The sequence below is a fragment of the Ammospiza nelsoni genome, chromosome 5, assembly GCF_027579445.1.
Source record: "Ammospiza nelsoni isolate bAmmNel1 chromosome 5, bAmmNel1.pri, whole genome shotgun sequence".
Taxonomy (NCBI): Eukaryota; Metazoa; Chordata; class Aves; order Passeriformes; family Passerellidae; genus Ammospiza; species Ammospiza nelsoni.
This window is the reverse complement of record NC_080637.1, coordinates 23,056,204-23,070,157: the sequence shown is the minus strand read 5'-3', so window position 1 is coordinate 23,070,157 and position 13,954 is coordinate 23,056,204. Positions and strand designations below refer to the sequence as shown.

The window sequence follows — 13,954 nt, the reverse complement described above, 5'->3', positions numbered from 1 at the left end:
TCAGTGTCAAAGCCAATGAAAACAGTGCTATCTCATTGAAAATTTGAATTTGTATTTAGCATCACAATTCAGTTGGAAGTTATTGCTCTCTGAATTGAATAGCATGTTCTTTGACTCATTCAGAATAAAAGGTGATCACATCAGATTTCAATCAAATTATGCTGCACTTCTACTAATAGAAGTAGAAACTTGGGTTGATATTCTTAAGTAAACATGAGATACACATTGCAGGTACAAAACTTTTTGAGATGGGACCGGATGAGGGCTACAAAGACTGCAGGAGAGGAGAGGCTAAGAGCTGGCAAAAGAAAGGTGAATAAAAGCTTCATGCTGCCAAGATGTGTCCATCTAAAGCTCACTTTGCCTGCATAGTTAGATATAATTCTGCAGATGAGCATTCCTTGTGTATGCACGGCCTTAATTAACAGGCTGAACTAAACTATCTTGATTTGAAAAGATATTCAAAGAGCAGATGAACATGCAATTGCATATTCTCATCGTTACCGCTCTTTTACTTGTCCAAGTGCAAAATAATGCAAGGAGTAGAGAGTATCTCCATGAGGTGTGATTTCATGTTATCTAACTGATCTACAGCTCCTGTGTGCTGAGCTCCGGTTTTCTGGATAAAGCAAACAGGATTTCCATAACTAGAGACAAAGTTCATTCTGTGGGAAAAGCTTCATGCAAATTGCTAGTAATTAAATTTTTCAGATATGAAGCATTGTTTTTAACCTTCCCCCTCAAATGTCCTGTAAAAGCCTGCTTCTGGTCTGAAGTCTGAAGGAAAGCAGCAAAACTGTGTACATTGAAAATGGAATATTATTGACTTTACTAAAGCTTCTTAATAAAATCTCTAGAAACATTTTGAAACACGAGTCCTTCCATGCAGATGGAGTTTTTTATTAATGCCGCTTTTGTTCTTTGTCCTTTATTGTAGAATGTTTTAGCTCACATGTATCTAGCTTTAATTTATTTAACAGTAAATTCTGTGAAAGGGATCTTTGCTCCTTTGCATGGCCCATGTGATGTTGTTGGAATACGAATCATAGTAGCATTTTTTTTTCCTGAGATATGGTTCTTCTATTATTAAATGTGGAGAAGAAGACAGACTGTTGGTTTCCTGATCATAGATGTTCATTTTCCACAAAAGGTTAAGCTCTGTAAGGAGTGACATGGGCAAATTTGAGGCAAGATGGATTCCTAGAGGAGCCTGTTCGAGAACTAAATAGCTGTTGTAACCAATGACTCTTGTTCTTGTTTTCCAATAATGTTTTTTTCAGGTATAGATTATGAGGAATATACCAATACATTTAAGTAGGAGTCACACTGCTCTGTCACTCTGAATCTGAGAGACAGCACTAGGTGTACACTGTTTTTCTAATAGGAAGTCTCCTGACTTCTATAAATAGACATGTTTCAGTTCTGATTGTTCTGTACTGAAATAACTGGCTCGAGTTTTAATGACTCTGAATAGAAAGCACAAGTAATGGCAGGCATTCAAGCTCTCCTGAACTATTTTACTTCCTGGGCACTGGCTCAGAAGCACACCAGATCTGAGGGTACATTTTCCTTTTCTTCTCTTAGGTGCCTTCATATTGATCACTCTGATGTATCCTAAAGGCAAATACACAGTTTTGCATATCCTCTGGAGTCAGGGATCAAGTTCTTCCCAGGGCAGGATGTGTCATAATAAACAAGGGAAGGAAATGAACTGCTTCTGAGAAATGGAGTTCCCTCCAGCTCTCTTCCAATTTGCACAAACTAGGCATTGTGATTTATGTGTAATTATAATGATTTATTCAAAGGTGTTTACTAGTCAGAGGCATAACATCTTGCTTATCTGATAATTACATAGCTGGTGAGGTCATTGAGTAGATTGTTAGTGCTGCCAAACTTTTGCACTAAAGTGAGGTATTTGCTTGTACATTTCTTTAATGTTTTGTTTGTTTGCTATCTGTGACATTTTTATCTACCTGCAGGGTTTTTTTGTTGTTTCTTTCCCAAAGAAGCATGTAGTGAATCTGTCTTGCCTAAATTTCATATACCCTAATTACTTTTATGCCATAATATTGGTTCTCATAATGTGAAATTGAAGGACTTGTTACAGTAATAAATGCAGTGTAACTGAAAATTGATCTCTTCAGCTTTGTCACACTGCTTATAAACATAAAAAAGTGATAGTTACTTTCATAGTCCTGGATCCATTCTACACAATCAGTTCATTACTGTACTTAACATAAATTGAGTGTTAAATCTCCTTAAGTGGAATTTTTACCTTGCTTGACATTTGTAATCATGATTGGGATAGGAAAAAAATACATTCTGGAGAAAGAAACAAAGGAAATAAATAAAATAAATACCTCTGCGGGCCATCTGTGGGACAAAATTAAGGGGGTAATCTAATAAAATTAAGAAGGTGTCACAGATGGATAGCACAAAATGGAATAAAATACATGTAATCTTCCCAACTCTGGGGAAAAGAGCCAACCAGTCCCTGAAATAGCTATTTTCCAGAGAGCTTTGTGACCTGATTCTGTACCCTTGGATGCTGTACTGCTTTTCTGACTGCCCTTTCTGTTTGTAAGTTCGTTATTACTGATTATCCTCCTGTCAATGAAGTAATTTACCCTTTACTGAACATATTCATGGTGTCCTCAACAGATGTAATAATTCGTTTGTGAGCTGCCGCCACCTCTAACTGGTCCAGATAACAAAGGCTGTATACAGAAGAAAACAAATGACCATGTGACCAAGGTTATTTGAAGCAACAGTGGCATTTCCACACCATATCACATGCTGAGATATGAGCAAGTTCAAGGCCTGTTTGTATCTTCGGGTCAGCTTTGCCCCAGGAAGGAAGCATCACATTAGCTCGGAAGCTTGCAGTCTAATTCCCACTTGTACACCAGTTCTAGCTCTGGCAGCCTGGTGTTTAATATCTAGGAATCCACTGCACCAAAATTCCTGCTGCTTGCAATGGCATGAAGAGTAATACTTCCTGTGAAATTTACTTGCCATTAAAGAAACCCCTCAGAAGCTCGCATTGCATGTACTGGATACATGTTATAAGCATGCGTGTTGAGGAGTTCAGAAAAAAAAAAAAAGAACAACTAAAAGCAGCATCATGTTACCAAACTTTTTAATTTCTGAATGTTAAACAGGTCAAGCAGCAGGATTTGGACATCAGTAGGCAGATATATCAGGGAATGCCCACTGTGAAATATCTAAATATAATTCCAAATCTTGAACTGTGGTAGCAGATATGTCTTTTATCCTTCTGCCACCTGTAGCTGCTCATGTAATTAGCTCTCCAATAGTTTGCTGTTCTTCAGAATATCACTCTAAGTATTTTTTATGCAAATAAGAATTGCATGATATCTTCTTTCTCAAAGTGCTTATTTTCTTTCTGGATAGGTGGTATGAACCCTTGGGATCTTTTCATCTGCTTATCTTCCAGAAAAAATGGTGGCACTGGCTGCTTTCAAACAGAAGATTTGCATAATCTAGAGCTTTTCCAGAAGGTATGAGATTATTATGTTATCCTTTGTGGGAATGTAAGGACAGGATAGCCCAGATTTTCAGCCCTCACTCATAAAAAGAAAAGTATCAAATGTTTATTTTATACTGCAGCAACATGTTTTAGCAAAAATGAAGTTTTTTCATGTTTTCTATTTACTGAGAAATACTTGTCAGGTACCAACATTGCATTCTTTATACCATACCCAGTTATCAAAAGCAATTTCTCATTTGAACATAGTATGGTAGTTTGTTGTAAGTATTTCAGTATAAATACTGAAAATTGTTACAACTCAGTGTCAAGTTTTCCTTTTCTCTTCTTTAGCTTGAACTTTTGCATTCTTGGCCACCCTCAACCTGCATGTCTGGCTGCAAAAGTATCCACAAGGGAAATTATTTAAGCAATTTTCCCTATTGGAAAAGAGAATTTAGAAATGGTGAGAAACAATTAGAAAATGCATGCAATATTTCAGGATGAGAGTATAGACAGAAGATAGAGATGGATTAATTTAGGCTTCATATCTTATATCACCACTGAGTTTCACCTAATGTAATTCCTCCTTTGTAAACATAATTTAGGCACTTCTCCAAAGAGTGACAGTGCTCCTACAATTGATAATGTGTAATCTGGACCAAGGCCTTCAAGGGAGTTCTTTGCTCTGGCATTGCAACCTTCTTCCTCATGGTCCAAAGCAACAGTAGAACCAATTATAGTGGTATTTTCAGGATTGCTTTTTGGTTTTTTCTCACTTGTGCATGTTGTCGGCACAGTTTAGGTTACTTAGATATGTAATTTCTAGTAAATACCTGACCTGTTGATAAAAATATATGAGTGATGTAAACTGAATTCTTTGATAAAATGTAACCAAGCTACAGATCCAGTTTGACTCATATTTTAAGTAAAAAATACTTAAAATAATAATAATGGCAAGACTCTAAATTATTGACTCCAGCTTGAGGGTCTGAGAGAAATGGAGCTGCTTTTAAAAGGTGCCTCTGATGATAAAAAAATCCTCTGATGTCCACAAAGTCAGAGATTTGAGCGTGTACACTGGGGTTCCCTGGGACAGGATACATATCAAAGTGTCTGCAAAGTGAATTTTTTATGGCAGTTATAGTTTGCTAGAAATATACACGCTTTGAATATACTCAGATAATAAAGCACCCCAGGCTTCTGCAAACTGCTTTTTTCTCATTCTGCCTATATTACCATATCTGAGCCTCGAATGCTGTGCAATATAATAATCCTGACAGCATGCTGCAATGTCCACATGTGTCACATATGAATAACTGAGACACAAGGTGATCAAAGGAATTGTCCAAGTTCTCTCAGGAAGTCTGCAGCAGAGCAGGGACTTAAACCAGATGGCCCATTCCTCTGGAAAACTTTAAATATTGAACTAAGATTGCTTGCTGCTGGCATGTCCGTGCCAAAGTGCAGCACTGTGTTTTGCTGCAGAGCCTGCCTGTGATGGAGCTACATTAGCTCACTACTGATCCCAAGCACAGCAATTCCAGAGGCACAGGGTGTTTCCAGGCAGGGAGAGACTGTGGTTGGTAACTGCACAGAACAGAGAAGCTGCAGAGACTGAAAAGGGGACAGGGAAGGGTCAACACTCAGCAGCCAGAGGCAGAGAGATAGGCCTAAAATTTTGCATTGCTATCAACACGGAGGAAGAGTCCACACCTTAACTTCATTATTCTGACATTGCAGGGAGGGCAAAGTCATCAGTTCCTCTTGACACTGATGGGAGTTTTGCACATGAGGTGTCTCTGATAAATTAAACACAAACCCATTGAAGGCATTTTCCATTGAAGAAAAAAGAACACTTTTTGAATTAAATCATTAAAGCTTCTCTTCTTATATACAGGTAAACCTACTTCCAGAAATCCAGCATTTTCTTTGCAGAAAAGAGGGATTATGCCAGATAGCAGAAGCCTTTTCAGGTAATCTTATTTCTTCAAATATGTTTATGTGATGATGATCTTTTAATAGTTGTCATAGGAAGTTTTTGAAATGAGACTGTCAACTTACAATTCTATTTTACTTTTAGTCATGAATACATAGAGGGAAAAAATAAAAGACTGATAATCCATTTTAAACACACTAAAATATAGATTACAATTATACAGTATCTTTCCAGGTAAAGACATTGCATTTTTCAGCTGTTGCATATTGCAGAAATAATTTGGCTATAAGTGTCTTATTTTTGGACTGGTTTGTGTTAATATAGCATACTGGTATTTACACTTCTGTGCCCTGGGTTTGGTGTAATATGTTTGTTCAGCTTTACAAAAATATTGTGGCATGGAGAAGGAGAAGGAGTCAGAGCTTGGTTCCTCTCCAGACATAATTTACTGATAAAAAGCCTTTATTGTGTATTAAGATCATCAACCAGAAATGTTTAAAGGTTATGGGCAAATTTCCAAAGAATTCTAATTTACCATGGGTAAAATCTATGTTTGAATAGAAACTGGAAAAAAAAACCCAAACCTGTTGTGTACTGTATTAGGTCTACTTAAACTTCCTTATCTTTTCCCCTTTTTTATATATATGCTAAATTTAACACAGAAGGAAAGGATTCATTGCATCTCATTTAGCCATTTAGAAGTATGTATCTTCTGAAAGCAGTATTCTAGTCTTGCATTTAAGTCAGTGGAGAGAGAGATACCTACAAATGCTACTTCGTTTTATCTTAAATTATGTATTTAAAATAGGAGTGTTAAATTAGTCTTTGTAGATATTTCCTCCCCAATTATGTCTCACCACTGCCTAGAGAAATTGGTAGGCCCTGCTCATGTTGTAACAGATTGCCTTCAAAAACATTGGTTCACCCTGCTGCTTGAGGAAAGGCCAATTGCAGTGTTTTTATGATTTTACTACCACAAAACCACAAACAAAAGAGGTACTTACTACACACAGAGCTTTCTCTTTAAAATATGTGCATTTTCACTGCTGCCCATACACATGGTACAAGCCACTTTGTATGTGACCCTTTTATTAAGCCATTCAGTGTTTTCTCCTGTACTGGAGTTTACGTGGCAAGCTTTTGGTAGCGGGGGGTACACAGGAGTGGCTTTTGTGAGAAGCTGCCAGAAGCTTCCCTGAAGTCCAGCAGAGCCAATGCCAGTCAGCTTCAAGATGGATTTGGTGCTGGCCAAGGCCAAGCCCATTAACAATGGTGGTAGCACCTCTGGGATAACATATTTAAGAAGGGAAATAAAACAATTGTACAACAGCTCCTGGCAGGAATGTGAATTTAAACTGTGGTACACACTCTCTCTATAGACCACACCTTGGTTTCAAACCATGAATTAGTCCCATTCAGTATCACTGGATGTAACCTGTAATTTAGAATGAGTGGAACTCATCCAGAAAAGGTGAAATTATAATCAGAAGGGTAAAGAATTTGATTTCAGGTTCAGTGGACAAAAAAGCATAAGTTAGAGCAAACAAGTCCAGAGGTGAGACTTCAGAGACTCCCCCTTCCATTCATCTGATAAGGCCAGCTCTTTCCACTTTCTTTTGCTTGCATTCTCCAACAGATCTCTCTTTCCAACAACAGCGGAGTTGCAAATTAGCAGGATTTTTTTGATCCTCAATTTAAAAATTATTCACAGAACGAACAATTCTCATCAGTATTTCCTCCACAGAAGAGTTTGTTCCTTTCAAATCAGTTATATACTTTCACTCCTGTGTGTTTGAGTCAACAGCGTTTCTCTGCAATTCCTGTTACAGAGGATCGGTTGGTTTGTTATTACTGTCATTTAGTCAGTCTTTGAGGAGCCAAACAATTTCCTGTAAAAGTTAAAACACAAAGAATTATGTTCTCTAATTAAAGACATAGTAAGCTGTAAAAAGAAACATCAGGCAGCAAGGCTGAGAAAATGGTATACTGGATTTACTGTGGCTATGACAGTGTTTATGTTGATAAGCAGTGGTAAAGTGGTTTGGGTTTTTTTGATGTTATTTTATTTGTTGTTGTGCAACTCTTAAACTTCTAGGCTTTGTATTTAAGACAGCATGCCCATTCTCATACCCCTGTTGTATAGGAAAGAAAATGATTTATACAAAATACCAGGCCAGTGCTTGTTTCTTTGCTCTTTCTCTTTAATGGAAAGTGTTCTTGTCAGTCTGACATTTCATTTTGCTTCTACTATCTCTGTGGGGTGGGGGGAAATAATGCATATACCAATGATGACTGCTTTTTTGGGAAAGAAGCTGGGAAGAGAGAAAAGTTACGAAAATCAGTCTGGAAAAAAAGTAGAAGAGAAAAAAGGTTAAAAAATACATGGTGTGTGTGGATAAATTGGATTACCATTGAAGACAGGGTTGCTGGAAGATGGGCATGTGGATTTGTGGCAGCGGATTTGTGATGAGACATTAGAAGAGTAACAAATCTTAGAATTCAACATGGAAGAGTCCTTGCTGCTGTCTGAGAGGATTGTTTGAACTTCTGCTTTTGCAGGGCAATTGGCCCAGTTTTTACTCAAGTGCCTGATGTCTGCTCACTATATGGGACTTAGGCCTTGAGAAGGTTCTGGTATAACTAATGCAGAACCAAGGAAGGCTCCTGGCATTTACTGCTCAGGTCAGCAAAAGTTGAAGTAGCTGTAGGGATCTGGAATTAAATCTTAGTGCAAATGACCCAGACCTGGAAGCTCTCTGAGGTTGGAGAATGACTGTCAAACAGATTTCAGGTATTCATACCTGGTAATCCAATGTATGTGGCTTTAGAACTGGGCTTGGCTGCCTCCTGGAACTACTCCCAGCCAACAGATGGAGAGGACTAAAGTCCACAATGTGAGCAGAATTGCCCAGATTCAGTATAGAACACAGGGAAGGCATCCTGATGCATGCACAACAAATACTATATTTGACAGGTTTTGCCTTGGAAAGTAGTGGAACTACTTATAGCGTTGCCTCCCTAATTTCCCCATTCCCTAAGGAATCCACACTAGTCTGTCTTTCCATGTAAGCGTTTCTCTCATTTCATCACTTCCAGTGCCCAGCCCGTGCCATGCATAGCTTCTCTACCTGTGCAAATCACTGATCCTTTTTTAAAGTAATACTTCTGTCATATGCCTTCCTTCTGTGTTTCTGTTTATTAGTGTCCCTAGTGCAGAGACTTTATGAGTGTCTGCCAGCCTTGTGTGCTCCCATGTTTTCTTTCTGGGCTGGCCACCAGCATTAACCACACAGAAGCTCTTGGGATAGGCATGAGCCTAATGAAATTGTATGGGAGGGAGAGCCAAGATAGTCCAGCTGTGTGACACATCCCACTCTGTGATGTGTTTATGGTCTGGTGCTAACCCTGTGCTTTCTTCTCCAGCTGCCTATCCCCAGTGCCCTTGGGTTACTCTGGAGTCCACATGAAAGGTTATGATCCAGGGGTAGGAAGCAAACTCAGTGAAGGCACCTGTGGAAGAGAGAAGTTATAGATCAAATTTATTTTCTGTTGTAACAATACAACATCTCTGAGACAGGAACTTGACTTTTTTATAGGGGGATGCATTTCTTTTGGCCCTTACAAATACTTGCACACCAGTTTTGATCAGGTTTGTGCCTATTACCTTTCTGCTACTGAAGTTAATAAGAGCCTCAAGAGTGGCCAATAAAACCAGCACCTGATTTTTTCCAGTTAATTAGATTATAAACTATGTGGGGCAGGAATTTCATTGGTTTTACAGCAGTGTCAAATCTCAGCTACATAAGAACAGGAACATAACAGCAAATATTAGTAGTTTGAAAAGAAGTAAAGCAGCTAAGTTAAGTTAATTACTTGGCCTATATTCTTCTATAATCTATCCTGTCACCAGTACAGAATTGTGACTCTAATCATGCAACACTCAGCCACCATTTTCACTGAGTTGCTTTTTCCAAAGTTTTATAGCTTATCTGTGTAATTAAGTTCTAGTATGAAGGGTGCACACAGAAGAAGCAGCCCTTCTGAAAAATACTGGAAAAAAGCCCCCCGCCTCTAACTTTAACTCTTAGGATGCTTTAGGAATGAAGACACAAACACTATACTTAATACTGTAAATACTGTTTTTCATGCACCTGCCAAAACAGAGAGGCCAAAAACATGATAAGTGATTAATCTAAACTGAAGCTGAAGTATTTGCTGATGTTTCTAAAAGGAAAAAACAAACAGCATTTGTCAAAGTTTGACACTGGCACAAGGCCAAATGCCCCCATGAAAATACACTTTCTCTGGTGTCTGCTGTGAGATTTTGACCAGGAACAAACAAAGCAGGCTCTCACTTGAAAAAAAGAAAAGTTTATTAACTAAACTACAAAAACAATTACTAAACTACGCACAAAAGAAAAAGAAAAAAAAAAGACAAGGAAGATGAAAACCTCACAAAAACACTCTCCTCCTCCTCCCCCCTAAATTCCCAATACATCTTCCAAAATCACCAGTTCTGGGTCCAGCACCACCCTTTAGAATGCTCAACTTTCAGTTCCTCAAGAGGAGAGGGAGTCCTTCCGTGTGTCGTGGTGGCCTTTTCCGTCCTTGTTCCGGTGCTCTCACCACCCAACAGGGATCAGGGCTGCTTCCAGGGTTGTCTTTTTAAGGATGCTTTGTCCAGTTCCAGAAAAGCACAGTATCTCACCTTTGGGACATCTGTCCCCCCCATATTTTATATACCCCCTGGGGCCAAGGGGTACCCACACTGAATCTTCTTTGGCACTGGGACATTTCTCCCCCTGGACTCAGTCTCTGTATCACACGGAAACATGGCTCCGTCCATGGCTACACAAAAGAGTCCAGCATAAAATGCCACTCCATCTTCTCCATTCTTTCAACATCTCTCACTCTCTCTCTCTCTGGTCCAGACCTTCATCACTCGTCTAGGAAGGGTTAATGTTCTGTAAGGTTTTCATTGTCCAAGAAGGGTTAAAAACTCCTCCAAGCGGCTGAACTCCTGGCTGCACCCACCCCTGCCCCATCTCCTCAGCCGGGCTGCCTGCTGCCAGCACATGTTTACCAAATTTCAAGGTAACGGCCACAAACCCAGGCTGCACTCTCTCTCTGTCTGTCTGTCTCCAAGGGGGGGAACAGGCTGCCCATTGCTTCCCGGCATTTCTGTACTTCTTCCTTCCACCCTTGTGGGGGCAGGCCTACCTCTCCCGGGCTGGGCCGCATGGCTTTTCCCCTGCCCCCGCCCAGGCAGCAACTGGGCCGGGGGAGAGACCCAACTCCTTCCCGCCAGAAACCCAAAGAGCAACTGCCAGGGGGAGAGCCCTGCTTTTACCCTGTGTTCTCAGAGCTGGATCCAATGCCCAGTGGTTGGGCCAGATGGCAATATTCAAATCTGAGCACTCATTGGCCCCATCCACAGCATCCCAGAAATCCTGTTTCCGGGTCAAACCATGACAGCATTGTACAAATGTAGCACTGTTATAATTTTATCTTTTTTAATTTTGAAACTTCACAATGAATTTCAGTGCATTTCAACCCACAGCTTAAATTAATTTACCTCTAGATCTGTTTTACTACAAAATTGTTTTGTTTTTAATACTAAACCTATTTAGGATAGTTTAAACTTCCAGAAATGACAAATAGTTTGACATTTCTCCATCTTTAATATACAGAGTGTGTTGCTTTGAGATCAAGTATATTACAGGGGATGGGATCACTGCATTTTTTAATGTGAAAAGCTCTTAAGGGCAGCTGAATCAGTAGTCAGCAGTAGGCAGGATATTGGACTTGCATCAATGTTGACATCACAAATAAAGCTCAAAATGCATATCAAGACTATCACATATTAAGTTTCAAGCAAGAAACCAAATTCCAGTGAACTCAATTCGGATTTTTCCAGGACTTTACTGGGGACCAGGATTGCCCCTAGTGTTTCTAGTTTCCTTCAAATATTCATCATCTACTTTGAGTTTCCCAGCCACACTTTTCTAAATGCATAGGTCATAAAACTGAGTGCTAAAGGTTCTCTTTCTTTCTTTAGAAACCTCGGGGCATAATGTGTAAGCCATAGTAAATTACTAGCCTTTGTTTCAATCTTTTAATCCAAAAATCAAATGGGTAGCAGGAGGCAATTGAATGGAATAATCTGCTTTCTGTGACAAGTCTCAAGGCATGTAGTGGCAGTAGTTCAAGTGAAATCATCTATACTCCAAAATGAACACTGAAAAATTGAAAAAAAATTCATTTTCAATGCTCATTGCTTTCACAGTTATGCAGCTTAGAGTGGGTTGCTGTACCTGCTTGAGCCAAAGGTTACTAGGCTTTATTTTGATCAAAATTCCTTGTCCTGGAGAACTCAGAAGTCTGCCTAAAAATCTGTGAAAGCTTTTTAGGCATCTCCTGACATGGAGCAATCTTTTCAGCTGTTAAACACACCTTTTCTACCTACAGAGGCTGGAAAATTGCCCAGCTGTAAATTCTAGAAGAGGACCAGTTGTAGCAATACAAGTTGCCTGGTCTGTATCACAGATAAGCTGTTTGTGCTCCAGCAGCCCATACTAATAAGGAAATTGGATGATCCTAGAACAGAATGCAATGTGGAGTTCTCCTGGCTCACTGAGGTGCCCTGTTGGAATGCAAACCTGCAAGGCTGACAGAGAGGACCTGTTATCAGTAGTTCCTGAATATTATACTGTAGAAACTGCTGGCAAATGTCATGAGGTGCCTTTTTTTTTTTCATGTCAGAGAATTGAGGCTCCTGCTAGAAAGAGACTACCACTATGAAAATCTAGGATGACATCCATAAGGCAGATGGAAAGGCTGCTGTACAGTTTCAGGCATCAATGTACTCTAAGATTCTACAGCAATGCTTTTCCTGATAAAAAGAAAAGCAATTTGTACTTGCAAGTACAAAGGTGCTGAGTTTATAATTTCATTTTATGGAAGATATCAACAATGTGCTGGGCTCAGAAAAAAGCACAGCACTTCAGTTGCATTTCATTCCATCTCTAGCTTTGTGGTTCATTAAACAACCAGAAGCTCCCAGGGTGACTTAATTGTTCCTGCAATGTTTGTAACAGATCTGACAGTTGATGGGCACTTGAGAAACAAAATGACCTTTTTCTCACAGACAATAGTCTTAATTATTCCTTGCTCCATGTTTGAAGTGCATAAAAATAGTCTATTTGATCTTGTACAAAGTAAGAAATTAATTTTTAAATCCACATCATAACCTTCCTTGTAACATCAAAGGATACTATAGAAGGAAAGATAAAGAAGAAGATATGCTCTCATTCATCTTCTGTTTCCTTTTCTTTCAATCAATCATTACTTAGTTCAACCAGTAGAGTATTCTCCTGCTGAATTCCTTGCCTTTGCAGATCACCAGATGTTTGTGTTAACCTAAGTGTTTCAGGTTTACATTTTACATTTGCAACCAGTCCAGGTGGCTGCAGCCTGGCTTTGCTCCAGGAATTCTTAATTTGTCCAAATGTACTTCTAGCTATTGGTAAACGTTTTGCTCAGCCACACGTTGTAATTCTTAAATCAGCTATTCTTTATTGTGTATGTGTTGAATCTCTTGTTACACTTCAGAACTCTGAGCCAAAGACAAGTAAATAACTTGTGAGCCAGAGGTGGGGGAGAAGGAGCAAGAAGTCATGGCTGTGTAAAAAACTTGAAAGGCCTCATTAGATGTCAGTGAGGCTGCTGCTTTAGGTGTCAGTTGTCACTGTCAGCTGATCTGTTTGACTGTTGTACCTTGAGAGACTGCAGTTGACAGAATAGTGTCTGCCACCAGTGTGTGTGACAAAGAGCCGCTCCATTTTTTTGATCTAGAGGTGTTGACTTGCTTTGGTGGATTTTATGCCTCCTCTTTGCATGTACCATGCAGCTGTTCTTATACCTCAGGTCTGTGTTTTACCTGCTGCTGTGGTTATTGTGTGAATTCAGGTGAGAACATGAAGTGGCCTCCTTACTCATCAGCATGGCCTCATGTTGAACACCCTAGGAAGAGGTAAAGTGGTGTTGTTGGTATTTTCAGTGGTACCATTCCAGAGATGTCAGCATCAGAAACCTTCTTCAAGCCAGAATTTCAAGGAAATTAAGGTCTGTTTTTTTTCAAAGTGAAAGCAGGTCATAGATCCAGCCATAGGTCCTTACTTTACACTGGAGCATCAAAAATGTCAGCAGCAAAAAGTACTTGTGGCAAAGCCTGTAGTTGCCCTCAGGAAAACAGCACTTTGTGTAGCATTTCCATTCCTGCATAGCCACTGTAAAAAGAAAAATTATCTTCTTTTGTTTTTTTTTCTTTGCTCTTTAGACTCCACTACAAAAATTATTGTTTACAAATTACAAATAATGAGATTTGGATTTTTGAAATAGGGGATGTAGTCTGGACATGGTATTAGGATGCTGGGACTCTTTCTAACTTGATTTTCCAAGGTGCCTGACACCTCAACCACTGAGCCTGCTTCACCTGTTTCATTATAAAATGTTGATGTTGTTTACTG

General features: G+C 39.3%; 1 protein-coding gene across 2 annotated transcripts in view; it reads left to right on the top strand.

Annotated features, from left to right (window-relative positions):
* Positions 1–13,954, top strand: part of CPED1 (cadherin like and PC-esterase domain containing 1) — a 152,506-nt gene that overhangs the window by 35,477 nt on the left and 103,075 nt on the right. Inside the window, exons 5-6 of one of the 2 annotated variants that reach the window (XM_059471505.1) lie at positions 3,415–3,521; positions 5,388–5,463. In XM_059471505.1, the coding sequence (XP_059327488.1) occupies positions 3,415–3,521; positions 5,388–5,463 (183 nt within the window). Of the gene's footprint in view, positions 1–3,414; positions 3,522–5,387; positions 5,464–13,954 lie in introns of those variants that run through there. The other variant, XM_059471506.1, reaches the window with a different exon arrangement.